This window comes from Podarcis pityusensis (genome assembly GCF_964106645.2).
Source record: "Podarcis pityusensis genome assembly, chromosome: 13".
Lineage (NCBI taxonomy): Eukaryota > Metazoa > Chordata > Lepidosauria > Squamata > Lacertidae > Podarcis > Podarcis pityusensis.
In genome coordinates, this window is record NC_138038.1 from 19,185,423 (window position 1) to 19,212,644 (window position 27,222).

The 27,222-nt window shown below is 46.3% G+C and overlaps 1 protein-coding gene and 1 long non-coding RNA gene across 2 annotated transcripts in view; one reads left to right on the forward strand and one right to left on the reverse strand.

The window, feature by feature from the left end:
- Positions 1–2,488: 2,488 nt before the first annotated feature.
- On the reverse strand, positions 2,489–25,714 carry LOC308462144. The gene is made up of 3 exons (XR_013979004.1): positions 25,589–25,714; positions 24,046–24,144; positions 2,489–2,842 (listed from the first exon to the last, which is right to left on the reverse strand). It is a non-coding gene; the product is annotated as an uncharacterized lncRNA (long non-coding RNA).
- The window catches only part of COL1A1 (collagen type I alpha 1 chain), a 46,082-nt gene continuing 27,277 nt past the window's right edge, over positions 8,418–27,222 (forward strand). The window contains exons 1-23 of the mRNA XM_080979266.1: positions 8,418–8,627; positions 11,015–11,200; positions 12,185–12,222; positions 12,325–12,360; positions 12,965–13,057; positions 13,176–13,244; positions 14,299–14,343; positions 15,400–15,453; positions 15,709–15,762; positions 16,303–16,356; positions 17,255–17,308; positions 17,891–17,944; positions 18,050–18,094; positions 19,362–19,415; positions 19,566–19,610; positions 19,928–19,981; positions 21,204–21,302; positions 21,415–21,459; positions 21,544–21,642; positions 22,709–22,762; positions 22,867–22,974; positions 24,055–24,108; positions 25,633–25,731. Coding sequence (XP_080835392.1) covers positions 8,546–8,627; positions 11,015–11,200; positions 12,185–12,222; positions 12,325–12,360; positions 12,965–13,057; positions 13,176–13,244; positions 14,299–14,343; positions 15,400–15,453; positions 15,709–15,762; positions 16,303–16,356; positions 17,255–17,308; positions 17,891–17,944; positions 18,050–18,094; positions 19,362–19,415; positions 19,566–19,610; positions 19,928–19,981; positions 21,204–21,302; positions 21,415–21,459; positions 21,544–21,642; positions 22,709–22,762; positions 22,867–22,974; positions 24,055–24,108; positions 25,633–25,731 — 1,575 coding nt within the window. The 5' untranslated portion in view covers positions 8,418–8,545. The remainder of the gene's footprint in view (positions 8,628–11,014; positions 11,201–12,184; positions 12,223–12,324; positions 12,361–12,964; positions 13,058–13,175; positions 13,245–14,298; positions 14,344–15,399; positions 15,454–15,708; positions 15,763–16,302; positions 16,357–17,254; positions 17,309–17,890; positions 17,945–18,049; positions 18,095–19,361; positions 19,416–19,565; positions 19,611–19,927; positions 19,982–21,203; positions 21,303–21,414; positions 21,460–21,543; positions 21,643–22,708; positions 22,763–22,866; positions 22,975–24,054; positions 24,109–25,632; positions 25,732–27,222) is intronic.

The following is a 27,222-nucleotide window of genomic DNA, read 5'->3' on the forward strand; positions in this document are numbered from 1 at the left end:
AGTCAGGCCGGCAGGACACGAGGCAGCAAACCAGGCAAGGTCAGGCACAGGATCTCAGGCAGCTTCTGGCAAACAGCAATGTTGCTCCCACAACTTGGGGCGGGGTCCAACAGCCTTTTATCTCTGACAGGGTAACGGCCGGTCCTGATCCCCCCGTGACTCACCTCCCTGTTTCGCCCAAAGGCGAGCGCTCCTCCTGCGAATACTCAGGTCTCTCCTTCTCTCAGACCTTAGTCTCTGCAACTCAGGAGACGTCGGTGGGTTACTAGACCCAGGGGCCGCCTCAGCCTCCCCTGACCCAACCAGTAGTGGAGCAGCTGTAAGTGATGGCCCAGCTGAAGGCAACGAGGTAATCCCTGCATCTGGAGCCAGGGCAGGCTCAGGCCCCTGACTCGGCCCAGCTGGTGCTTGTTGCAGGGGAACCTGTGCAGACTGGGACTGTTCGACAGTAGAAAGGTCTCCCTCGGATGGTGGTGGACTCTTCTTCCTTGGAGGTTTATAAGCAGAGGTTGGGTGGCCATCTGTCATGGATGCTTTAGCTGAGATTCCTGCATTGCAGGGGGTTGGACTAGATGAATTCTACAATTCTATGATTCTCTTATATCCCCCCCCCATTATCGCCATGAAAACTTTAACCACTACACCACACTGCGTAAAAACGACTTTAGGAAATGGAGCTTTTACATATTCTTGGCTGCTGTGGGACACATAAGAGGAGCGCAACTTCCATATGCCTCATTTGTGAGCAGGGCCGTCTTTACCGGGGGTACAAGGGGTGCGGGGCACCCAGGCGCCAAATTCTGGGGGACGCCAGGCACCCGCTGCTGAAGCCGCCTAAGCTCTTAACTACCTACCTGTTATGAAATAATAATTTTGATCAAGCTAGAAAAACAAAATACATATATACCTAGGTACAGTGGACGCTCAGGTTGCGACCATGATCCGTGCAGGAAGCACATTTGCAACCTGCAGCGCCGCGTCTGCGCACATGCGGGTCATGATTCGGAAAGTCTGCGCATGCGCAAAGCATGATTTAGCGCTTCTGCGCATGCACAAGCACTGAAACCCGGAAATAACTCATTCCGGTACTTCTGGGTTCGGCGCGGTGCGCAACCCGAAAACGCACAACCTGAAGTGTCTGTAACCTGAGGTATGACTGTATTAGCGAAATGTATACCTACTGTTTCACTAAAGGACTTTTAACTTTGTGCGCGCATTTACCAAAGATGCGCCGTGCCAGCAGCGGCGCTTGCCATTCACAATGGTGGCGCTTGTCAGACTCAACAAGTATAAGTGTATTGTAAATAATTGAGCAAATAAAAAAGTTTGCTTCTTTTCCCTCCCTTCTTTCATAAACAAGAGATAAGGCGTAAGTGTGGTGTCTGACATAAGGATAATAAAAGTTAATTTGGGGGCTAAACTAAATTTGGGGACGCTGGGCAGATCTTTGCAGCCTGGTGGCGCATATGCTAAAGACTCCCCTGTTTGTGAGGTTTGGCTTCCTCTGTGCCAGGGTGCTGGGCTTTATGGGGGCATAAACTTCACATTTCACCAGAAGTTGTTTGAGAGGCACATTGAAAATACACAGAGCGCTATGGAGGAGAAGTGACAACTGTGATCCCAACTACTGGGAAATAGCTGCTCTGGTTTTCTACTATTTAACGTGCATTGGGCTATGTGTGCTCTACATTGCAGCTTTTTAGCTGGAATCGGGGTGCCAACTTGAATAAAATTTGGGGAGGGGCAGACAAGCCCCTCCCCACATAATCGATCACATGACGCAGCACACACACACCGTTTGAATGACAATGCATATCCACTTTGAGGGGTCCTTGACCCTCTCAAATATTTTATTGGGGGGGGCGAAGGGACCTTGGCCCCTAGGAGTTGGCTCTTATGGCCGGAATCTAAGTAGCTATCTTGACGCTCCATCAGCCAGCCTTAAAATGGGACCCATGGCGAACCTGGGCAATGTGGGGTGCTGCTGTTCAGAATGCTCCGTTCCTGGGCAGTTTGGTTTTTCGGCAAGCAAGCCAATCCAGGGCACTGAAAAAAGTCAAAAAGCCCCCTACCCCTGGTTTCCCTCCATGAAATGCTAACTGAAACCTGCAGGCGCCCAGGAGGTTTTGCAGCATAGGTACATAGATGGGGGTCAGTTGTTAAGAAGCCATTGAGAAGACATCAGAAGATGTCTTCGTGGGGAGACCCCAGCCACAAAGGCAAGCAGCAGCATCTGCGTTGCGCTCTCTGTCTGTTTCTCTCCCTTCCTAAGGAGAGGGTGACTATTCCTTTTCCTTCTTTCTCTTTCTCTCCCAGTGCATTCTCCTCTCTCCACCCCCACCCACCCCAGGCAAACCCATCACATTCCTGAGCCCAAACTGAGAACTCCAAGTGATGAGGTGGCGTCTCTCCCCCTTCTTAGCCCAGCCTCATCCCCCCTCATCCTTCTCATCCTCTCTTTACACACACACACACACACACACACACACACAATGGGATTCTTTTCTTTTTGGTCATGCTGCAAAAAAACCCCCAAAAAACAAAAATTAAAGACACATCTTCGTTCTGGAAAGCACCCAGCTTTTTTAAGCGTCCAAAAACCCAGTCAGGATAGAAGGGAGGAGGAGGCGTCTCCTGCAACGTGTGCGTTGCCGCAGTCAATCAAAGCCGGCGGGATTTTTTTTGCATCTGCGTTGCTGGAGGGAAGTGTCTTCCCTTGCTTTGGTGGAACTCTGGTGTGCATTTAATTGCAGCCTATTAAACCCACACAGAGCCTGCGCAGAAGGCTTCGCGGCTCCACTTCTGACGTGTCCCTTTTGAGTCGAGAAGAATACACGTGGATCTGAAAAGTGGAAATGCAGAAATGTTTTTTTACTTATTTATTTTTAGGGCAACCTGGAAGAGAGGAGCGCTCCGCGGAGCAAAGGGGGTGAGGAATACAAAGTGATCGATTTTTGCATCATCGTTAGCAAGGCCCGCCTGCGGAGGGTAGCAAGGTTGGGCATTTGCCAGTGTCTCAGGAAGTGGTGGAAATGGGGGAAATGCCACACACATTCAATGCCAATGCTGTCAACTGTGGCAGCCTGTAAATCTCCTTTTTGACCCAGGGAGATCATCGGATGCACATGGCGCTACGACTCTTCATTTCCCCAGAGTAGCTGGAGAAACCTTGCCAGATGGGCGGGGTAGAAATAATAAATAATAATAATAATAATAATAATAATAATAATTCATTGCCCTCATGCTACTGCAACCAGTTTCACTGCCTGGAAGTAGGTCATATGATTTGCAACCATCAAGGGCATTCAAGTCCACACAAGAGCTCCATCTCCCTCATTCAATGCAGGGGTAGTTAGAAGTGGCTGGACTACAGTTCCCATTAGCCCCGGCCGGCATGACCAATAGCCAGGGATGATGGGAGTTGTAGTCTAACAATATCTGCAGGGCACCACACTCACTACCCATGCAGCTGAAGCCATCGCCTAGGAGCGTTATTTAGATTTGTGGCCTTTTCCAGAGTTGCGATCCTTCTTTAAACGCAATCTATGGCATGAGAATCATTTTTTCATTCACCACCCCGACTTTCCTCTCCCCAGTTTTCTGATGCTTTTTTCTGGTGCAGTCATGGATGCACAATGGCAGCCATATTATCCCCTTGCACAGACAATGTGCATGTCTCTCCCCGCCCCCTTTGCACTCAACTCTTTCCTTAACTACCAGCAGCAAAGGAAACCATTTTTAAAAGAACAGGGAATGGTGGCAGTACTGCTGGTGCAGATCCACCTAAAACCAGGTGGCAATTCCACCAGTTGAAGGTCAATGATGGGAGGTTTCTAAAGTGTGGTCCGTGGACCACCAGTGGTCTATGAGTTTCATTCCAGTGGTCCATGGAAGATGCAGAAGTAAGAGGCTCTGCCTTCCTCGGAGGAACAAAGCCATGGCTGACGGCTTGGTGGGGGAAGGTCCCAAGCAGGGTAAAGAAGCTGGTGAGGTTCTTGAAAGGAGTTGGGGGGGGTCTATGCATGGCAAAGAAGGAAGCTGCAGGAAAGAGGGGAGGTTCTTAAGGAGAGAGCACAAGCAAGGCACAGGTGGGGGAAAACATTAAGTTGTCCGCCAAGACCAGGGGTCAGCAAACTTTTTCAGCAGGGGGCCGGTCCACTGTCCCTCAGACCTTCGGGTGGGGCAGATTATATTTTGGGGGGGGGGATGAATGAATTCATGTGCCCCACAAATAACCCAGAGATGCATTTTAAATAAAAGGGCACATTCTACTCGTGTAAAAACACTCTGATTCCCGGACCGTCTGCGGGCTGGATTTAGAAGGCGATTGGGCCTGATCCGGGCCTTAGTTTGCCTATCCGTGCTGACTAGCAGATGGCAGGCTGAGCTTGCTAGGGAAGGGCCCCATTCACTCTGATGGACCATCCTTCGTTGTCTGCACCTTCAATCTGAAGCTAGCAGGGATATGGGCAGGGATAGGACTTCTGGAGCGAACCAGTGGCAGTTCTGCACTCACGAGCTGAGATGCTATTTGATTGTCAGCTTCTTCCTCAGCATTCTTAGCTTCTACCGATGGCCAAGACCCTCAGCAATTTTCAGCTGGTCTTGGGGAAGGGAGTCAAATTTGGGAGCCACTGTGGGAATATTCAGGGTGGCAGGAGAGGATATATTGTTTATTAATATCCTTCCTAACTTGCGCTGGCAAGTTCCTTTATGTAGCAGAGTTACATTCCCCTTTTTACATGCACAGCAGATAGCTGCTTGCAGGCTCGTGTGAGCCTCTCACTATTATACAATTCAGTCTGTCTCGGATTGAATTGTACGTTCCTGGTAAGCTCCCTTGAATACCTCTTAAAAGAATAAAGACGTGACAATCTTTTTCAAAGTCAGTAAAAGAAGTTTACTCACATCAGTTCACAGTTGGATTCCAGAAGGCAGACTTAGTTACAAATATGTACATGTGGATCTACCCCTTATGGGGGGATAATGGCAGTGCTTCTGCTAGCTGAGAGCTAGCAGATCAGTCCTAGCTGAAAGCTGGTCAAATGAAGAAGGAAGTCAAAAAAAGAGGAAGTGTGCTGTGTGACTGGTCCTTTTGTTACCTGGACAGGTAAAGCCACGCCCACCTTCTACCACATGCAAAAGGAAGGATGCTCCAGCCAGGAGAAACAGGAAGTTTCGACTGGCTGGACCAAATATTCCCTCGCTTGTCTTCTCTAGCGTTACAAGGAATGTTGTACTTGACTGCCTCTCATGGATCACTTCCCACAGCCACTGCCCTTGACAATCTCTAAAATATATTCTGATCCGTGATCCATCCTTGTTTACAGTTGGTTCAAGGGATCCTGACCAGGCTGGCCCATTCATGAGGAATGCATCAAACCGTGCTTCTGCTTTCTCCTTGGCAGCCCCCCCTCCCTGCCCAGTGCCACCTCTACACTAGACCCTTGGCAAATAGGAGGTGCTGGTGGTCTCCTCCCATCCCTAAGGAGGAAATAGTGGGGTCTACCCTCTGGGGTCTCCCAAGCTCTGCAGCAACCCAGTGTGATTCAGAGCAAGCCCCTCTCCTTGCCATTGTCTTTGATCAACTTCAAAGGTTGATTAGATCCCTGTGTTTCTGCTGTATGCCATGTTTCTACGGGATTTGCCTGATGTGTGTGTGGGGGGGAGAGAGACATGCATTTTGCCTTGTGAGCCCACCCAATTCACACTTCCCGAAGCAATATGCCAACCGAAATGTAGGCGCCCTTCCAAAATCTGCTTTCCTCTGAATTTTGCAACGCAGTCAAAATACGGTCTCCGAAAACGCATACGTTCGGAGAGCGTGCGCATATAAATGCAAATACTGGTCAAAGTAACGTACAACTGTTGTGTTATACATGGTGGAATTGCTTGCAAATGTGCATTCATTAGGGGAAAGGTGCACTAAAGCTCTAACGATTTTTCATGATTTGTTGCGAAACTTTGTCGCGAAATTTTGAACGAAAAATTCATGAACTGGGGCAGAAATATGGCGAACCGGATTTAAGGAAAATAAGCAGAAATTGGACAGATTTGTCGGCTGCTGCTAAGATCCATTCTGCTGCCATCGTGATTATTAGGAGCATTAACTCATTCCAGAGTGTTCCTGTTTCATGGAATAGATGCATGTAAAACCTTAAAACTGCAAAGAAGCACAGAACTCAAATCCCGCTGCCTCTCCATGCTTCCAAGGATAAAGTCACACAATGATATTTCTCTCTACATTTTTTATTTCTCCGGGAAAAGTTTGCTCTCTTTCTCATGGTGTTTGCCTTGGGATGCCTTCCCTTTGGAATCTTCTTGGTCCTTATTTTAAAACCCAGAAGTTGAGAGGTTGGCCTGTTAAACATACATGCATGCATACGCACACATTTATATGCAGCGGTAATTACAGCTTCTAAAAACTGCAACGTATCTTGTGTGCTGTTGTCACGATGCTGCTTCTTTTTCCAACCAACGTGGCTCTTCACGCTTTCGAACAGTCATGGAAGTTTGCCATTCTTATTTTTTTTTTAAAAAAAGAAAAATGCCCTTGAGGTCCATCAGTGAGACAGAGTATACTAGCTAATAAGAAATCTGCCTTTGGATTTTTCCCTGAGCTTCCTGGAATGCTTTTATTTGAGTCACAACAACAAAGCAATCTTTGCAACTGGGATTTGATGGGTTCGATCATTCAAACCTTTGTGAAATAAGTGGTGGGAAGTTTGAGGGAGTCGTTTTTATTGATCAAAGGTTTGGGATACTCTTAGGGAAGTCTCGCTGAGGTTTCAGATTGGGATAGAAAGAGAAATACTGTGATTTTCTTTCTTTCTTTCTTTCTTTCTTTCTTTCTTTCTTTCTTTCTTTCTTTTTCACATCAGTACGAATAAAGGGACGGTTTGGAACGTGGGTAACATTGTGTACAATGGGAAAAACAACTTTGTATGGTTTTAACAATGTGTTTCAGGCTGCTATGTGCACATGTGAAAACTACCCTGCTCTGTTACACATCCTAACAGACAGGCAGCCATGAATATAGGTAAGCTCAGTGCTTTTTAACAGCAATGTTAAAAAGCATGGCACTTACTCCTGATGAGTACCGGCACTGGGTAAGCCATATCACACAGTGAAACACATGCCCCGGTAGCCTTCCTGTTGTTGTTTTTCACAGGGAGGGTGGTCAAAAATGGAAAGCCAAAACCCTGATACTTTGAGACACCCGACCGCAAACCTGTACTACCTGTGATCATAACTCATCGCTCCATTAGTGACTGCATTGCATGCAAGTTAAATCCCACCGATTTTTTCTATGGAATTCCCAAGCAAGATATGTTTTACTTCGCTGGGGTTGTAAACAAGACCAACTCCAGAACTTTCCTCTTTTCAAGCTGTCATAAGCAAATGTTTCCTGACGCAGAATCTCAGGTGTACTGCGATTCACCTACAGAGTCCCCATATGCATATGGTGTAGAAAAGGAACAGGGGGAACTTCGAAGGTCAGGAAATTCTGCGCAGAGCTGCTAAACACAGAGGGAGTTGAAGAGATATTCCTTTCCCCTGCAGTTTTGCCTATTTGCTTCTTTTCTTTTGGTCCTTTGTAGATCATTTCAAGCTCCCTTCTCATTTTTTTTAAATAGGACACTCTCCAAGCCACTATATACACTTTAAAGGTGTGTATATGAAATTAAGCGGCAATTATTTTTGAAAGGACAGCGAGAAAGAGCACAAGGCGGTGAAAGAAAGGATGGATATAAAATTAAAGCAAACAACAACATAGCAAGGATCAGATCGCATTTAGAGGAAGTTTGCAGGATCCCCAGAGTTTGGCTTTTTCTGTACTTAGAGAAGAAGAGAAAACAAGGACAAACAAATATACACTTTGCTCTACATCTCCCTCTGGTGCCTCACCTTCACAGGTGCGCTACTAGGTCGCACAAAACCTGCAAGCTCCATCTCACTACTATCTGATCTTGCATGCCTCTTAGTATTCAGCTTTTTCTTCCTAACGCTCCTGTAACTCCTATTCTTCAAATCAGTCTGCTCCCACTTTTCTTTTAACTCCCCCAGTCCACATACATCCATACACAAACGCATAAGCACCCTTCAATTCATACCCCATTACATTCCTCCCTTTTCCTGCAGAATCTACTGCCAACCCAGAAGATCCACTGGTTTTCTGGAAGAGAGGCTAGTGGGGTCCATTCTTTTTGTGATTGGTTAGAAAGGGGCTTGGCTTCGCTTCTCCACTTTTTGGGAGTGGGTGCGTGTGTGTGTGTCTGCGTGCGCCTTGGGGGCAGGCTGGGCTCCTCTGATTGGCTGAGGGGCTGGCCCAAGATCTCCCCCTCAGCACTCAGAAGCAAGCGAAGAAGGGATCCACCTCTGGGACACTGGACCGTATAAAAAGGGAGGCTAAAAACTTGACAGAGTCAGTAGGAAGTTTCTGCTGGGGTCTGGAGTGGAACTACATAAACCAGACCATCCCTGTATGACTGGACACTAAAGCAGAACCAAGGATACAAAGAGTCTTCATGTCTAATATTTAGACATGTTCAGCTTTGTGGATTCCCGGTTACTGCTCTTGATAGCAGCAACTGTTCTACTCACCAAAGGTCAAGGCGAAGAAGACCGTAAGTACAGCATCTTATGTACTCTCGCACAGTGTATACATGTTAAATGACAGTTTTTATTGTAGTCCTATGGATGGGGTGGTACTTGCCCCCATATTTCCTTCCCCCCATCTCTTTCTGTCGAATGCAAAACTATTTCCCCCCTCTGCGCCACCCAGAACTCCAGAAGTGCAAAAGACAGTAAGCACCAAATCATTTCTACCGAGCAGTTTGCCAAAGTCGGGGGAGAGGGGCGGCGGTGGAGGCTGAGTTGTGATTTTGCAATCTGTGCTTCCCTGTGGTTGTAATACTCGCAGCGTGTTGCGGTGGCTTGAGAGATGTAGATATAAGACCAGGCAAAGAGAGCGCTTGTTATATACGGTCTTGAGATTCCTTTAAAAAAGGAATTAAAAAAAATTGAGAAAGGTCAACACACGTTTGTGACCTTTCCGAACCTTCAGGAGTTGGCATGAAGGCAATGCGGGGAGGAAGGCTGAAGAGACTGAAAAAGAAGGTATCTCTCGCACCTCGCAGATTTCTCCTGAAAGTGCTCTATGGAGAAAACAAACCACTCTTCTAAAAGCAAAATTAGCCAGCTGTGCATAGCCTTGGGCGTGTTTCCTTTGGTCTCTCTCCCCCCCCTCCCTCCCTCCTTCTCTTCTCTTAACATGTCCCTTGGGGCCAGATAACAAGTTGGATCAATTAGAATCTCTGCACTGGCTTGCCAAGTTCAGGAAAGAGGGGCGGGAACTGCAACTGGGTTGTCACTGGAGGGGGGACAGGAAAGGGGAGCGCGGCAAATGATGGAAAACTCATTGTGCGTTCTTGGAAAGCCAAACGTTTGACAGGGAGGAGAGGCGAGGAGGACAAAGCTGTTTTCCCTGCCTTGTCGAAGAAGTCTGCAAAAGCCATCAGGAAAATATTAGGGGGGGGGAGAGGAGGAGGAGGAGAGAGAGAGAAGTTTCAGGATGATTCATAAGGAAAATGTTTCAGAAACTTATAAAGCGCAGGAGTCTAGACATCACTTCATAGACAAAGCCTTTTGGATGGTAAAGGATTGGAGGGAATCACTTTTGCTCACCGACCAAGTCCAATGGCGACATCTACTGGCCATCAAGGGACTCGCTTGTCCTTGGCATTCTTCTATAGACTTGCCAGGGGTGGGGTTGTGGGGAGTGGCCTTAAAATGGGTCAGCAATGATCAAAGGGAGTGTATTTCCGGGGTCGACAACTGAACAGGATTAGTAAACAACTCCTCACCGGAGGGAAATCAATTTACCATCAAGCAAGCAACATTTTTTGTGTGTAGTATATTCATCACTCCAATTATGGAAGTTTTGCTGCCATCTAGTGATGGGTGGGAAGTTTTCCTGCAGCATCCCAGGAGAGTGTTCTCAAACATGAGTTTCATGTTCCCAAAACAACTTGACTCCTTCCCCCTTTAATTTTTTCCTGAGAATAGCAGGTTTTCTTTCTCCCTCCCTGTCCAGTATCTGGTGGTTTTTTTATTTTTGCAGAAAATAAAAGGAGTTTTAAAAGGAGGAAATAATTTATAAAATGCACGGTCCCTCATTTAAAAAACAAAAACAAAATCTGCTAGAAAAGCAAATTCTTACTTCTTCTCCAGCATTCGTCCTTGGTCATATCTCTTGGTACCATCCTTAGCTCAGGTATGCTCCACAGTTAACATCCACGGTGCTACGAAACTCCTTGTTTCTGAGCAAGCTGGTGTCGGATTTCAGCCAAGGTGGGAGGCCTAGTGAGCCTGCCCTATTGTGATCCACACCTGCTGACTCCTCATCCTACCTAAATTGTTTGCGGTGGAGCTGATTTCCCAAGGCCACACGCCATCAGCGGGACGCAATTTCTTCTCTTACACGGGTCCTCCTCCAGTCCAAATTCCTGAGTCTCTCTCTCTCTCTCTCTCTCTCTCTCTCTCTCTCTCTCTCTCTCCCTCTCCTCTTTATCTCTTTTGCTTCTTAGAAGGCTGTGAATTTCTTTCTCCTTTCTGTGTTTGGCTTGGCTTCAGCTCAGAACGTTGAGGTTACCAAGTTGGATGCAACAACCGGCCAGAAGTTTTGCTTAAATTCCAAAGCAACTGGAAAGAGTTATTGTGAGGCTGGCTCGTTTCCTGTGTCATAGAGTTTGCTTGATGAAAAGCAGATGAGGGTTTTCTTAGAGCGCACGCACAAAATGTCAGCGTTAAGTGGAGAGCAGGAGGAGGAGGGAAGGGAGGCCAAACATCATAAACAATTTTTTTTTTTTAAATGTATGCGCTCTCCAGATCGATCCGTTGTAAGAAGTTCACATGTTTGCACCTTGGCCATTCTGCCGACACTGCTGGCTCCCAAAGGACCCTTCCCCTCTTCCCTTGCCCACCTCATTTCTTGTGTCACCTCCTTCTTTAGTGCCATCTGGAAGCTGCATACAGAACGGAATAACGTACAGTGACCGAGATGTTTGGAAAACATCCCCCTGCGACATCTGCGTGTGCGACAGCGGCAGTATCCTTTGCGACAGGGTGATCTGTGAACTCCCAGTAGACTGCCCAAATCCTGAGCTCCGCGATGGAGAATGCTGCCTTGTTTGCCCTGGTATGGATACTGACTTTACCTACTCTTCTTCCATCCACTCATACCATCAGTATTGCCTATGGTTCTGTCCGTCCATGGGCACTCAGTTTCCCCCCCTCCCCATTCCATTTAAGCATACCCCAATCAGTCTCCTGGAGAAACTGCCTGCCTGCAAATGTATTTACTCATTATATCTATTCCAGTTTTACTAATTCACCCATCTGCCCAAATGAAACATCCACCTTCTACTAATGTACACCAAAATCCATTTGTTTACCTATCTAGTTCCTCTTCTCCCTCTCTTCTCTTTACATCAACCAATCAACAGCCATCTAATCACCCATCCATTTATCCATCCACCTACAGCCCCATCACCTATTTAATTGTTTCTTTGTATCCACCCCTCTATGTGCTATCTAACCACTCATCCATCCATCCATCCATCCATCCACCACACGTCTGTCTCCTGGTTCAGTTGCCTGAGGTTTTGTTTTCATCGTAAACGACAATAACAAACCGCTGGTTTCATAGAGATATTTGCGTCCCTTCCTTGAGAGATTGCAGAAATTTGGCAAAGAAAATTCTGCAGAGTCAGGAAAGAGAGTGAAGAGTTGGGAGAGGACCTTTCAGGCATGTTAACTTTAGTTGATGCTATATTGGTGCATTGTGGGAAGAAACTGGGCTTTCTTTCCTTTCTTTGAAAAGTCAGCACTTCAAATAGGATTGCCCAAGTAGACTGGATGATGTGAATTCGGATGGTCCTTCAGATTGGCCCATTACATATTCTGATTAGGCCAATGATAGGAGTTGCCATTTCCTATCGACTTCTAAATGTACCTAGGAAAGAAGCCTGGTCTTCATTCAATGTTTATTAAGGGAAGGATGTTCTGATAGACCAGAGGGCATTGTGGGTGCAACGGAGGGGTTGCAATGGTATCAGGTGATGATGATAAATTCTGGGTGATGGGTCTGATTCATAATATTCCTTTTCCTTTTGTATTCAAGAAACCAGTGAACCTCCCCCAGAAGCCACTGGAGTAGAGGTAAATTATCTTTTGGTAACCCTAACTTCCATTTATTTGGATGCATCAATTTTGTTTTCTTTTTGATAACCAGCTAATCACTATTATCTTCCTAATTGGCAGGGTCCTCAGGGGGAACGAGGCCCTAAAGGAGACAGGGTAGGTATCTGTAATGAAACTTTGGCTGATAATAGTTCAAAGGGGAAAGGAAATAAAATTAATATGCAAGCATGCCAGAAAAATTGGTGGCAAGTAGTTGTGTGTGAATAGGACAGTCATAAAATATTCTTTGGCCGCATTTTGAAATTTCCATTCCTATACGCAAAAGAAATTCTGCCTACTTAGGTTGTTTAAAAGAACACTTGCCCCCTCTAACCTACAGAAAGGAGATTCAAATCTCCCTTTGCTTCTTCTTTTTAACAACATTTGAATTTCTTCAGCTCACATCAGCTTTTAACTAAACATCCCAAAGCTGTTGCAAAAAGACCCGGCCATTTTGGCATTCTTTACTATAGCATCACGGTGGTTCATATTTTGGGAGTGGGAGAATAAAAGGTCCCCCTTCAAATGTTGCTGGTGTGTGAGGAATTTCCAAACCAGTTTTGGTCTTCTAATATTGCCTTCTAATAATGGATAGCTTTAGCATACTTAGGAATCTGAAAGTTTTGTGTCTCTTTTGTAGGAAACGTATACATTTTTGTGCATTCAGCACCATATACTGCCACGGTTCTAACCTGCGACTTCCTGCTCTCTTTGTTTTCAGGGGCTTCCTGGTCCCCCAGGCAGAGATGGCATTCCTGGCCAACCCGGACTCCCTGGACCTCCAGGCCCCCCAGGCCCCCCAGGCCTTGGCGGAGTAAGTTGGGTTTCCTCCATAACTTTTGTTTTTCCAACAATTCATGGAGGATGCATTTTTAAGAACCTCAGCAACACCTTCTCTCTTCTCTCTTCCTTCTCCTCCTCTCCCCTTACAGAACTTCGCTCCTCAGATGGGTTACGGTTATGATGAAAAATCTGGTGGCCTTGCTCTTCCTGGCCCAATGGTAAGTGTTGACGGTCTCAGGGGATTTGAGCTTAGTGTGGAAGGGGAAAAGTGGGAAGATTGTAAAAGTATGAATGAAGAAGTCTGTTTCAGCCTTCTTGGTTCCTTAATCTCAGGACAGAATGGTGAGGCCACAGGTAGGGAGGTACATGTTGGTAACTGATGTCCGCCTGATGAGCTCTTAGTAGCAGAAACTGAAGTATCAAAGATACTACAACTTTATTCTTTTTGATTGGGCAGGCATCTCACTAATAAAGCTGAGTAACTAAGGGATAGCATTGCTTTTTTCCATGAGGAAAAGGGACATGGAATGTGGGTTCCATAAACTAATAATAAGCATCATGACAATGATAATTTTTTATGGTCCTAAGTGTTTACCATAGAGTTGGAAGGGAACTTGAGATTCATCTAGTTATATAACGTTAGATCCAGACTAAGTTGGTTAGACGCAGCTCCCAGTGAAACCCGTGGAACAAGTTAGTCATGAAAACTCATTTTAGTGGCGACAGTGGCTTGAGTTTGTGGGTTAGTACTCGCTTTCTTTAAAATACACCAGTTAATCTGGCTTGAAAAAGGAGCAGGGGACTTAAGGGTGAGCAAATCCCCACCAAGAAATTCCATCAGTCTTGCGGGAATCTTTTGAGTGTCTCTCATAGCTTCTCAGAAGTTATTCCATTGTAGGAACCTCCCATTTTGTGTTACGTTTCACTTTAGGCTAAATCTGATGGCAGCCCAACGCCTCTCAGCTGGGAGGTATCCAAACACGCTGACCACTCATATAGCAACTACAAAAACAGACATACCCCAACATCAACGTGGAACACTAGACCAAGAGAGACAAAATGGTTGTTTAAAGAGAGATGGAGGAAAAGCAATTTAGGAAATGACGTAAAAGTGGGTGGAGGTCAGAGTGAGGCCTAGTTAAGAGAAAAGGTCAAGAATGTATGGTTAGAGCAAGGCAGTACGAGAATGGATATCCACAAGGGTCAAGACAAGATGGCTCCAATTTCATTTACTTGAGAAACATGACTGATTCTTCTTGCTTTGGTTTGTAGGGTCCAGCTGGTCCCCGTGGTCTTCCTGGTCCTCCTGGCGCTCCCGTAAGTACTTCTTTGCTTCCATCTTAATAACAAATTCTCAATACATTTTAGACAAGGGGTTGTGCATTTGGGATTTCAGATGAGAGAGGTGCATTGTAAATGTACGGACCTCAGTACTTGAGGCAATGTTCACCAAGCAGAAATTCCCAGTTCTTTCCTTTGGTCCTATTCCTTCCTTTGGTTGGAGGAATGGGGCTAGTGGGGTTTCTAGTGCTCTGGAGAGCAAGGATTTTGTGCCATCTTTGTCTCTTTCCAGAAAATAATAATAATAATAATGCAGGCTAAATTCTGGAGTCGCAGAATTTACTTATCCTTGGCGCAGAGTAGGAGATTGCTTTGGTAGCAGGTTTCTTTCCTCTTTGCACGGAAGAAATAAGGTCCTCTCTTGAGAGGCCTACTCCATAGGCCTGGATGTTCACAGGCATTCACAGAAACTCTGGAGAGATGAGAGAAGGGAGCATGGAATACATAACCATTTCCACATTGATGTGTGAGGTGGTTACTTATTGACACTATTCCTTCTTAAAGCGGGTAGACCAACAGTGTGCAATGAAGTCAGGCAAAGGAACCAAAGTAATGTATCGCTTGCCTCTTAGAACAAGAGAGAGGGTGTGTATGTGCTGGACATGTAGGTGTCCTGAACTCCAATCCAAGATACATGAAGAATCTAGATATTCTGTAGAACACTCTGCCCATGCACAGTTTCTATTTCTTTGTTGAGCTCCCAGCACTGGTGACCTTTGGCTCCAGTTGACCTTTACTAGGAAGCTTATGCATCTATGTTGGGCAAACTGGGATGTAGGCCGGAATAGGACAAAGGTGGTTCAAGAAGAGATGCTTTGTAGCAGGGCAAGAGGGGTACAGGTTCATAGGGAAGAGGAATTTGCTTCTGGCCAGGAGAGCAGCGCAGCAGAAGTCATGGAGGTAGAGATGAAAGGAAGGGGGCACTCGGGGCTGACAAAACTCAGGTGGTCCATCATGGTCTACCCAAAACAAATAGGGGTGCAGTAGGTCATGGCCTTCCATCTAACATAGATGCTCTGATTTATCTTCCAGGGTCCCCAAGGTTTCCAAGGTCCCCCTGGTGAACCCGGAGAGCCTGGTGCTGCTGTGAGTACCATCTGAACTATTTATCGTATCTCTCGCATGCATTATTATAGCGAAGTTGAACGGCCTCCTTGGAGTCTGTTCCTCGGAGTTCTCTTTTTCCACCACTTGGGGGAGCTTTTGAACGTCGAATGCAGTAGACAGGTTTCCGTACTGGGGATTCTTTGGCCCACTTTTGAAAAATTCAACCAGCTTATAAATAGGAGCAGGGACGACTCGACTCAGATTTTAATGCATCTATTTCTTCTCAAACTCTAGGGTCCAATGGGTCCCCGTGGTCCACCTGGCCCACCTGGAAAGAATGGAGATGATGTGAGTGACTTATGTCTTTTTTTGGAGTGGGGGGCCCCCGGAAACTTCTTCTTTCCAATTATCCAAAGACGGAGTGTGCCCAAATAGCCACACCGTTTCAGTGTCAAGGTTACCCTCAACTTACAGACTTGAGTTGGCCGACTTATCCACCTGCCTTGCTTTGCCTCCAAGTAAAGCGAGTCAGGTCTAAAAAACTCGCAGTGTAAAAATAAAAAAAGCCTTATCTGCAATTAGTGACTTGAACTCCTAAGCAGCCCACCAAACCAGCACTTGATGGGAGACCCCCACAGTTTGTCAGTGCTGGGCCTTATCCATCCTTGCCCCTTACCACTTTCTCTGGCTTCTCCCTTTCTGCTGAGCAGAAGCACCAATCCTTAAGGAACACCTGTAGACGTTACAGGGTCATTTGGTTGCAAACCTTAATGCGAGGTCCAAGTCCCTTTTACAAACACAGTTCCCCAATCAGTGGTCTTTCATCCTCGCCTAGTGCGCTGTTTCTTGAGCATTGGCTCAGACCCTGTCTCCTCTTCTTTCTTCAAGGGGGAAGCTGGAAAACCTGGCCGTCCTGGCGAGCGTGGTGCCCAAGGTCCACAGGTAAGATGTCTCTCATCATGGGGTGGCTGTCAAGCACCTGTCTTTTTAGGAAGAGCTGCTCCTTGTCCTGGCATCCCTGGAGCCTTGAGATTACAACCTGTTGTTTAGGGAAAGTGATGCAATGTCTTACACTGGTGGCCTGAAAGGGTAGGTTTGATGATCGTATTAGCAAGAAGCAGCTTAAGTTTTTCAATTCCTGCTTCAGTACAGAGGGATGGTTCGTTTATAAACCCATCCTACAGCTGTCTCCAATCTCCAGATGTTTTGGACTACAACTCTTGTCACCCCCCACGACTGGCCATGATGGTGTCTGGGGCTGATGGGATTTGGAGTCCGGCAGCTCCTGTAGGACACGGGGTTGGCGAAGGGTGACATACAACCTATTCCCACCCCAAATGCTGTATTGCAATGCATCCCTACTTCAGTTCACCTTCCCGGCAATTTTGCAAGGTGGTTAGGTTTGACTGTGAAACAGTTTATGTGCCTAAGGCCTCAAAGATGGCTGGGTGAGATTTTGGAGCCCACATTTGAACACATCCACTCTGCCCACTAGACTGGGTGATCACTGACAGACTCCTTCCTAGATTGGAAATTTTGAGCTCTTGATGGGTGGTCCCAGCTGTACGGAGAACTAGGATGTTCAAGGAGATGTAAGGACATAGCACAAAACTAGCAGTAAAGATGCCGCCATCTGCCTTAGTGGCATTTCTTAATCCTTTTAAACTGAGTCCTACAGTGTTGTTGCTATTGATGAAAAGCACATTATGTATGTCCCAATCATAAACCAGCTGTTGGTGTGAAGAGATCCCACCCACTTGCCTAGAGAAGGCGAGAAAGGTGAGACACGTTTTCTTCTTCTTCTCTGACTCCTAAATAACTTTTTGTTCTCTTGCTTTAGGGTGCCCGTGGTCTTCCCGGAACAGCTGGCCTTCCAGGCATGAAGGGACACAGAGTAAGTGTGCTCCGATAGCTCAATGACCAAGAAAATTTGGAGATCTTGCAATTCAGAATGTCCCCTGGCTAGATTATTTACTTAGGAGTAGACATGCATCCCCTCTGGAGCTTTTAACGTTTACAGCCATCACAATACAAACAGCATCTGCCATTGCGAACATGGCACCTTCACTAGATAATGCCTGCCATGAAGGTGACAATAGCCATATGGTCACATGAACCTTGGGGTAAAGCCCCACCTAGAACTATTTATCTTAGGAGGCAGCCAAGGTCCAAGCTGAGAAGGGCATGAAACGAACCCTTAAAAATGTCTACTCAGGTGTTTCAAGTTGACCATTATATTATTATCTTGTATATTCATATCCTTGGTTCCAAGGTGGTCTTCCACCCAGGCTTCCTCAGCTTTTGCATGGTTGCCAATATGGAACCCGTAGTCTTTTCAGTTGAACAGTAAAATGAGGGACTACTAACCTTACAAATGTAGAATTAAGGCACGCCATTGCCTTTTTTATATCAACTACTTGGATTTTAATGTTCCTTTTTCTTCTTTTCCATCCGTTCTTCCATCCCACTACTTTAGGGTTTCAGCGGTCTTGATGGTGCTAAAGGTGATGCTGGTCCAGCTGGCCCCAAGGTGAGTGTCCACTTTTAAGTATGTGCCCCCTTCCGTTTATACCTAATTCTATCCCCTCCTGTTTCAGCAACAGGTTGGTGACATCTGCTCTGTTTCCTCTTTCAGGGTGAGCCTGGTAGCCCTGGTGAGAATGGTGCTCCTGGACAAGTTGTGAGTACCATTGTTCTTCTGCCCTTTGCTTTCATGAGTAGACCATCTTTCCAAATCTTACAAGCATAGGCTGGGTATCAGCAGAAATGGATTTGTTCAGGTGAAAGGATGATGAGGAAAGGAAAACTCCTAGTCACCAAAAGGGGGGGAGTAAGAGGACTTACTCATTGGTAGAGTGCATGCTTTGTGTCTCTGAATATCCCAGGATCAATCCCTAGCCTATTAAAAGGAACAAGGAACAGATGATGGGCAAAACCTCTGTCTGATCCTCAGGACCCCATAGACAATCTTTAGCTAGGTAGACCCATGGTCCGATTCAATATAAGGTGTCTCTGTTTGGTTTCTGCGTACTGTGATCACACCTTACATCCATTGTGTTCTGAGGATGGATTTGATCCCTAGCATGCTTTGTGGAGAATCAAGTGGAAATAATTTGTCTGAAGGCGTCCAAGTTCAGTATACTTCCTTTCATATGTTGTTCATGAAAACCCTTCAGGTGAACTAGTTCCATGCGATGGTTAACATGCAGTAACCCCAAAGGACAACGCAATAGCTCCATCTGAGTATGGCAATAGCAACCTACATGAGGGACAGGCGCGTTTTGACATAAAAGAAGACAAGGAGAAATATCCAGCGAGATGAAGCATTATTTCATAGCAGGGTTGGGGAAACCGAGGTACCCTCCTGATGTGGTTGGATTCTAGCTCCCATCAGTCCCAGTCGCCATGGCCATTTCGTCAGGAAGGGTGGGAAGTGTCGCTCAGCAACGTTTGGAGGGCTGTGAGTTCCTCAACTCTACTGTGCAGAGAACTATGTGTGAGATTTCAGACAGCAGGGCAGACGTCATGGGTGTGCGTAGCATCTGGGTGGCGAAAGCTACAGATCAAAGGCTCTTTCGCTTGGTCTAACGGATATATCATCCTTTTGCGTATAGTTGCAGCCAGATCCAGGAGAGCAAGAACACATAATGAGTCAGAGGGGATTGCATCAAGAAATGAGGGGGTAGATAAAAAACAATTTTAAGCTGAGGGCACTTGAGATGTATGAAGCAAAGACATGAAGAAGCAAGGCATGCTGGCATATACAAAGTCTTCGTTCTCACTTTATGGCTCCCTGGGGAACGAAGGAACCCATTAACACCAGTAGAGGCATTAGAAATGGTAGATGCTAAAGAACAGAATGGCTAATGAAAGGTTGGGTGGATGGTAACGGGGCATGGATCAAAACTACCTTCCCCTAAACTAAACTTGTTTCTCCTTATGCCTAGGGCCCACGTGGTCTTCCCGGTGAGAGAGGCCGCCCTGGACCTTCTGGCCCTGCTGTAAGTACATTGTTTTGTCTTGTGGGACATATTGTGGGGCTGGATGCAACTGGTACCAAGGCATCCTTGGTGTAGCATCCTCCAGGTCTGGTGTGGCCTGGAGAGATGGCAGTAACTGAAACGCCTTTCTCCCCCTCTTGTTCACCACAGGGTGCTCGTGGTAATGATGGTTCCCCCGGTGCTGCTGGTCCCCCAGTAAGTATTCCTGCAACCTGCAGTTTCTTCTCTGCTTAAGTGGTAATTATTTTCCTGTGGAGAGGGTTTGTCCTGCCAGACAAACATTGGCCGTTGCCAGACTCCATATCCTAAATGGGAATTTGCAGGACAACACACTCTGTAATTAAACCAGCCATGGGATGGAAGGCCTTGACTCTTGTTTCCCTTTCCCTGACATTTTAAATCGCAGACCAAACCTCTGGCCATTGCTGGGGTGGAGTTGGCCAGTGTTAAGAGGTTGCTAATTTGGGACTCCAAGGAAAATGCTATAATTGCCATTGCTTTCTTTCTTTCAGGGCCCCACTGGTCCAGCTGGTCCCCCTGGCTTCCCTGGTGCCGCTGGCCCTAAGGTAAAGACACTGGACGACACTGATGCTCAGAAGCAATTGTTTTGTATCAGGAACATCAAAAATTGTTGGGTTTAGACTCGATCAATATCTCAGGTGCCAGTCCTCATGCAAGCCAACATTGCACCATCAGTGCATAAGAGGGAGGTATCAGGAGGCTTAGGAGAATCCCAGTGTTTGCAGGTGTACAAAAATATTTAGGGGGAAATTCTTATAGGTAAAAATAAAGTAAAAATACCAACCGATAATGACTGTGCAGACTCGGTGCAGAATGATAAGAGACTGTTGGGGTGTGAAGAACAGAAATCTGGGCAGGTGATGAAGTAGAATGGAGTATCTGGAATCGTGGACAGACTGCAACATTTTGTTGCAGATCCCACTTGTCTTCTTGATTCCTCAGTCTATTGTTAATAATAATAATATTTTTAAAAGGGGGGGAGGGGAGAGACAGTCTTCCCCTTCTTAGACGAAAAGCTCTGTAGCACCAGCTCTAGATGAACTATTTCTTACCAAACCAGCTACAAGCACCTTAGTCTTCTGTGGGAATGATCACAGGCTATTTCTGAAAAGCCATGGCCCTCATAATGATTTGAAAGGCCCTCCTCCCTCCGAGTCTCTGTATTCCCTTATAGCCCTTCATTCAAGAATGGAGGGTGACACATCTACATGGGCCCAGTTCTTAAATTCCATTGTAGCCTTATGAGGCTACACCATGAGTGGTAGCTTTTCATCCTGCCCAGCAATGTCTGAAGCTTAGAGGCTACTTGAGAGGTGCCCGCAATGTTGCTTCCCGTTCCAGCCTCTCTTTCACACACAACAAGCAATGATGGTTTGGGAAGGAAGCCACCGCATTGCTAAACCTCCAGGGTGGCCTATGGGTTTCAGGTGTTCCCAGAGCAGCAAGATGGAAGTCTGTAAAGGACTAGTGACTGCCAAGTTCCTGCAGCATAAGCACTTAGTGGTAGACCCCAAAGAAGCTGTAGCAACAGCCCGCCTCAAGAGGACCAAGTAGTGTGCTTCAGGTGGCAGGCCTCAAACCTCTTGATTTCTGAGGGACAGGGTAGCAAAGGAAGGCCTGAGGCATTGTAGTACTGATCCAACGAGGCAAAACTGTGAAGCCTCAGAAGGGCTTGGTGTGGGATGGTGTAGTTTGACAGGGAGACGCTGCCACCATACCTGTGGAAGAGTACTTATGTCCCTTGTTCTTTTTTCTCTTATTGCACAGGGTGAAACCGGTCCCCAAGGTGCTCGTGGTAGTGAAGGCCCACAAGGGGCTCGTGGTGAACCTGGTCCCGCCGGTCCCGCTGGCGCTGCTGGTCCTTCTGTAAGCTGCACTACTGGCCGATTTTGGGCTTTTGTCGAATGCGCTTCGGGAGTTTCTAAGGAGCATCATCATAATGACTCTTCTCTTCTCTCCTCCTTCTCCTCTGCTTTAGGGCAACCCTGGTTCTGATGGTCAACCTGGTGCCAAAGGTGCAACTGTAAGTACCCTCCCATCGCTTTTCTTGTCTTCTCCAATGCCTTCCTTTCCCTGTTGCTTCACCAGTGTTGCTCTTTTCTCCTAGGGTGCTCCTGGAGCTTCTGGCGCCCCCGGCTTCCCCGGTCCTCGCGGCCCAGCTGGACCTCAGGGTCCCAGCGGCTCTCCTGGTCCCAAGGGTAACAGCGTAAGTCTCACCTGATCTCCCCTCACCTTTTGGCTCGTCATTTAAGTTGCGCCTGCCTTCAGAGGTCTTTGAAGAAATTAGAAATAGAGGCATCTGGGTGGGTTATCCAGGAAATCCAGACTTCTTTAGCCTAACTGGGAGAACGCAAGGAGGAGCCTACCATAACATAATTAATTCAGAAAATACCACCCTCTGCATATCCTCTCTGGACTGTGCTTGTTTAATAGCTAAAGCACTGTTTCTTAGTCTTTTTCAAACCATGACCTCCAATACTACCAATAATACCAGCTTTCCTGCCTTGGCATCATATAATACACTGGGTTTTAAAATTCTGAAAATGACAGTATTCCAGAGCAGCTAGATTTGTGTAGCAGGTAGGATAAAGGTATCAAAATGGTAGGCGATGGTGTACAAATCTCTTTTTTAAGGGTAGCAGTATCCAAGATTATTTAGCAGGGCGCTCCTTCTACCAAACCCCATTGTTAACTCTCATATGGTGGAGATTTACATCGAGTTGCATGTTCACTATTACATTCTCAAGTTCCCTTTCCTTGACTCTGCTTCCTATAAACCAGGCCTAGCCGGACTTGGCCCTCCAGATGTTTTGGGACTACAACTCCCATCATCCCTAGCTAACAGGACCAGTGGTCAGGGATGATGGGAATTGTAGTCCCAAAACATCTGGAGGGCCAAGTTTGCTCTAACCTGTCCCTTCTATTCAGGGCCCAAGCCCAAAATCACATGCATCAGCATCTTATCAAATCTCTTCCTCTGTGGATTGTCAGCCTGGATAACTCTACTGGTTGCATCATGGTGCTGATAACGCCAAGGCTTCAGGTTCGATCCCTGTATGGGACAACTGCATTGCAGGGGGTTGGACTAGATGATCCTCAGGGTCCCTTCCAACTCTGCAATTCTAAGTCTTGATAACAGATGCATGTTGAAAGCCATCTCAGAGAAGCCACATCCCCTTGTTCTCTCGTAGAAAAAAGGATTCATTCTTGCCTTCCTTGTGCTGAATGAGGTTTGTGATCATGTTGTTTTCTGTCCCTTTATATGCGTTTAGGGTGAACCCGGCGCTCCCGGAAACAAAGGAGATACTGGCTCTAAAGGCGAACCCGTAAGTATCCCTCTCACCTGGGATGTAGTTCTAAAACGGTGCATCTGTTCTTGTTTCATTTTCACTTTTGTTAACGCTTGCCTCTCCTTCCTTTTAACTTCCAGGGCCCCGCTGGTGTCCAAGGCCCCCCTGGTCCACCTGGTGAGGAAGGCAAGAGAGGATCTCGTGGTGAGCCTGGACCCGCTGGCTTGCCTGGACCTGCTGGTGAACGTGTACGTACCAACGTTGTTCTCCATATTACTGCCCTCTCGAACCAAAACTAGTCTCTCCTTAACTGCGGGCAGCAAGATCACACTCTCTTAGCAAGCAGACTAATTTGTGCACGGACCATGTATCTGTCTAACATACTCACAGTACATTATTAGATTAGTTAGGAATTGCTGGGTCAAATTACAAATGAAAGCAAAGCAGTCTGGAAAGGCAGCCTCAAGAAGCCTCTGTGAGTCAGAGGAGAGCTATTCTGCAGGGAAAAGCTGTTGCAAAAATAGAGTGCGCTGCAGCACTTCAAAGAAAACTGAATCTGCAGATGCCTTTGCCACTTATTAGGAACTGCCTCTTAAGGTGTCTAAGATGTGAGCCCAATTGGTATCATGTGTTCACTGTGGAGTGTTTTAAACCCACGAGGAAGCACTGTCTAGGCCCGGAGGTGGGCAGAACATTGCTGTCCTTTTCACTTAACAGATCACTGCCTTAAGAATCATCCACGGCTGAATTTAGAAAAAGAAACACCGTCATTCTTTTCTGTTCTCAAGTTGAAATCCCAGGGGAGTCCCACGAGAATTGATTTCATACAGAGAAATAAAAAACAACTGAGACCTTTGAGGTCAAAAGACCACTGCAATATAGCCAGGTCATCAGTTGTGTTTTGAACTTCAAACATTTGATCAAATCCAAACTTCCCTCTCACTTAGACAGTTTTCCTTGTTTACTTATGTTTCTTTGCTCCCTCTTATAATATGCCATCCAGTACTTTCGCTTGAGTTACCTGCAACTCTTTGCACACCTTTTCAGCCCCTGATCTCTATTTGTGGGTTGTGTCTTGCTGCTTTGAGATGGGGTTGGCAGGTGTGGGATCCTGTCTTCAACCTGGGCCCTAAACTAGGATTCTGAGATTCTTGAGATTATCCTGAATCTGAATTTACTTTCTTTGATCTGCATGTGATTCTGCCTTGTGCGATTTGTATTTTTGGTCCTTTCTGGCCAATCGATGTTTATTTTCCCTGTCCACTTTGATGGGAGAAACCAGTGCTGTGTATATGACATTAACCTGTTCTCCTCCTTACCATTCGCAGGGTGCTCCCGGAAGCCGTGGTTTCCCCGGATCTGATGGCATTGCTGGTCCCAAGGTAGGTTCTAGTCTCCTCATGCTGTCACTGCCTTCTCTACAGAAAAAAGGTATAAAAATAATGGCCTCTCCATCCATTGGCATCACTCCAATGGGCTGAGGTGGGAAGCCTCAGATAAGGCTCTGGGAATGTGGGTCAAGGCAGAGACAGTTAAACCAGGGAGAGATGGAATGTTCTCTTAGTAGAAAGGAGCCTGGAGCAATCTCAAATGCTACTGAATATTATTTTATTTTTGCTAGCTGTTACCTACATTAGGAATAGTTTAAAGGAGTTAAATGGGGGATGGAAAGAAAGCCTTCTACCTTGGAACTCCCCTTAATCTCAGGTGGCCTGAGCAGATTTTCACAACGTTGAGAAATGGCACTCTGCACATGTTCTAATGCTATGAAAACATGACTAGTTCTCGATTTCTTTCATTTCTTTCCTGCCCTGCCAATGCTGATAGTAGGGCTAGTGAAAGTAAAAACATCGAAAATAGCAATTTTCTTTTTTAAAAAAATTCAAAAATAAAGCTTCCAGCTCGAATTAACTTCATATTACTCCCATTTTAGAGGTGGGTGATGAGTGGGAATTTGACCAAGCTTCTGCTGAATAAGTTTGTGGCAGGCATGTGCCCAGATCTCTAAGATGGAAATCTAATTGTCCAGCAAATGTAGAAATCTAAGGAGCTCCTTTGCACTAAGTGAATCTGCTTTCCACCTCCCTCCAAAACTCCCTGAAGGAGCTGGGTAGTCTTGTGGAAATTTATAGGGGCCAGCAAGAGTTGCCTAATCATCTGAGAGCATCACACGTCATCCCTTTTGAAGACACTGCAGCCTCATCCTCAAGCCCCCAGATGAGTTGATCATTGCTCCCAGCTCTTGCTTAACAACACCAGTTGCTTTCATGTCTTCCCACTCCTGCAGTCCCAGGGGCTTTCTTGAGCTTTTTTCTATTCTTTTTTTAAAGGCACCAGATCTTGTCTGGAAGCCAGCTGTAGTCCCACCAACTCACCCACCCTTTGCCCTTCCCAGCCCAGCAACATTTCATTATTATATATCACACTTTACTATGTTCTCACGTTCTGGAATTCTCCAGCATAACCTCAAACCACTCACATATGCTCATCTGGCTAATGGAGAACCAGAGCCCCAGTAGTTATTGCTCATATTGTTGGGTTTGGGACTTTTTTATGGCTCATGTCTTATATTTTCTGCCCATGAAGATTAAGCCATCCACACAGAATCAGGCAGCCTGGTGTTGGTCTCCTTCCCTTGCTGTCCTCCTAGTGGTGCAGCAATAAAACTGCTAGCACACTTGCAAAGCTAAGCAGGGTCCGGTATGGTTTCAAAGTGGAGGGGAGACCACGTGCTCAGATTCCTGCATTGCAAAGGGGTTGGACTAGATGGCCCTCGAGGTCTACAGTTCTGGGAATCTTAGATTGAGCTCTGATATAACAGCCTTCTGAACCAGAAGAAGATGAAACAATGTCGGCATTTACCTGCAGTGCTTAATGGGATAACTTGACTGCTTTTCCTCTTCCAGGGCCCACCTGGCGAGCGTGGCTCTCCCGGCCCTGCTGGTCCCAAAGGAAACACTGGCGAAGCTGGACGCCCTGGTGAGCCTGGTCTCCCTGGAGCCAAGGTGAGTGGATTGCAAGAGATCTGGCAGAAGTGCAAAGGCGATCTGGCCACACGCTTTCCTGTTAGGCCCTGGGCAGTGGGGAATGAGGTGCATTCTGCCAGAAGCTCCCATGCCCTAGAAAGGAATTGAAAAACAAACTGTGTTAGGTAATCACAAGCTCCCCTTGTTGTTATAGTAATTGTACCTAGAAAATAACATAGGACTTTGAAGTATGCAAAGGACTTTGCACTCCCTGTCCTAACAACTTGGTAAGGAGCAGAGGCAGATTTCGGGCACCACGACCGGTTCTGCCACACTGGGCGCTGAGCTGGGGGGCATCGCAAATATGACATAGTGAATTGAGCAGAATGGGAGGTGAGGGCCAGGGGGCACCAAATTGTGGCCTTGCTGCAAAAATTTGAAAGACCACCCCTGCAAGGAAAGTCTGCAGTGGTCCCATTTTGCAGACAGGGAAGTGAGGCTGAGAAATGCATAAGTGAATTGAAAGGAGGAAGACTTTTGGCGACAGGTTTTAGTGTCCTCTTTTGGCTGTTCTTTTACGGAAGGGTCATGATGGGATAAGGGTAAGAATTTGCCCAGTTAGAATGCGGGTAATGGATGGCATTGTGGCACCCTGTAGCTCCCTATGTGATCCTTGATTGGTAAGGGTCATTTCTGGAAGCAGAAAAAGCCCTTAAAGAAATAGCAGCAATGTGGGGAAGCAATAGCTGCAAACAGCACCATCAAAGTAAATGCAAGGAATTTTTAGGGGGAAATTCAGCCTCCCTGAACACCCCATTTTTGCCAAGAACATATTCAGAGGCAAACGTTCAGTGCAACCCTAGAAAGACATGACTTGCCCAAGGGCACTAGAAAATTAAATACAGCATTGTAAATTTAACTCGGGGGCTTATTAGCCAAGCTGAAATACCCTTCTTACTGGGTCACACAAGCTCTCAAATCCTTCCTTGCTCAGTGATTTGAACCCTGCGTTCTACGCCCCCCACTTCAAGATGCAAAGGGGATCATTATGCCCATCTATCTAATGCATCCATCTACCACTTTCTCCCATGAGCTCAGGGCAACTTAGAACAAAATTAAAATCGGATTTTTTAAAAAAAACATGCACCAATTAATCTGAAATAAAACAAAACCAGAAGGAGGACAAGAAAGCAGGACTCGAACTGGAACTGATTTAAGAGAAACCAGCAACCCCTAGAATTTTTTTGGAAACAAAACAAAAGTCTTCCCCCGCCCCCTTATGGAAAAAAAAACACACCAACTGCAAGGGACACATTGGATTTATTAGCTACTCAGATATTCTGTACAGCTGGAGACTATTTAAGGGAAGGGCGAGGGCGAACACTTCCAGAAGGGGTTCGCAAAAGCTGTAAAGAAGCATTTAGGAGAACTGGGAATCATTCACAAAAGAGATGCACAATAAGGGGTTCCTATGACAAACAGATGTTTTCAAAACAGGGGTTGTAGAGCATTTAGGAATGACTGTGCTGA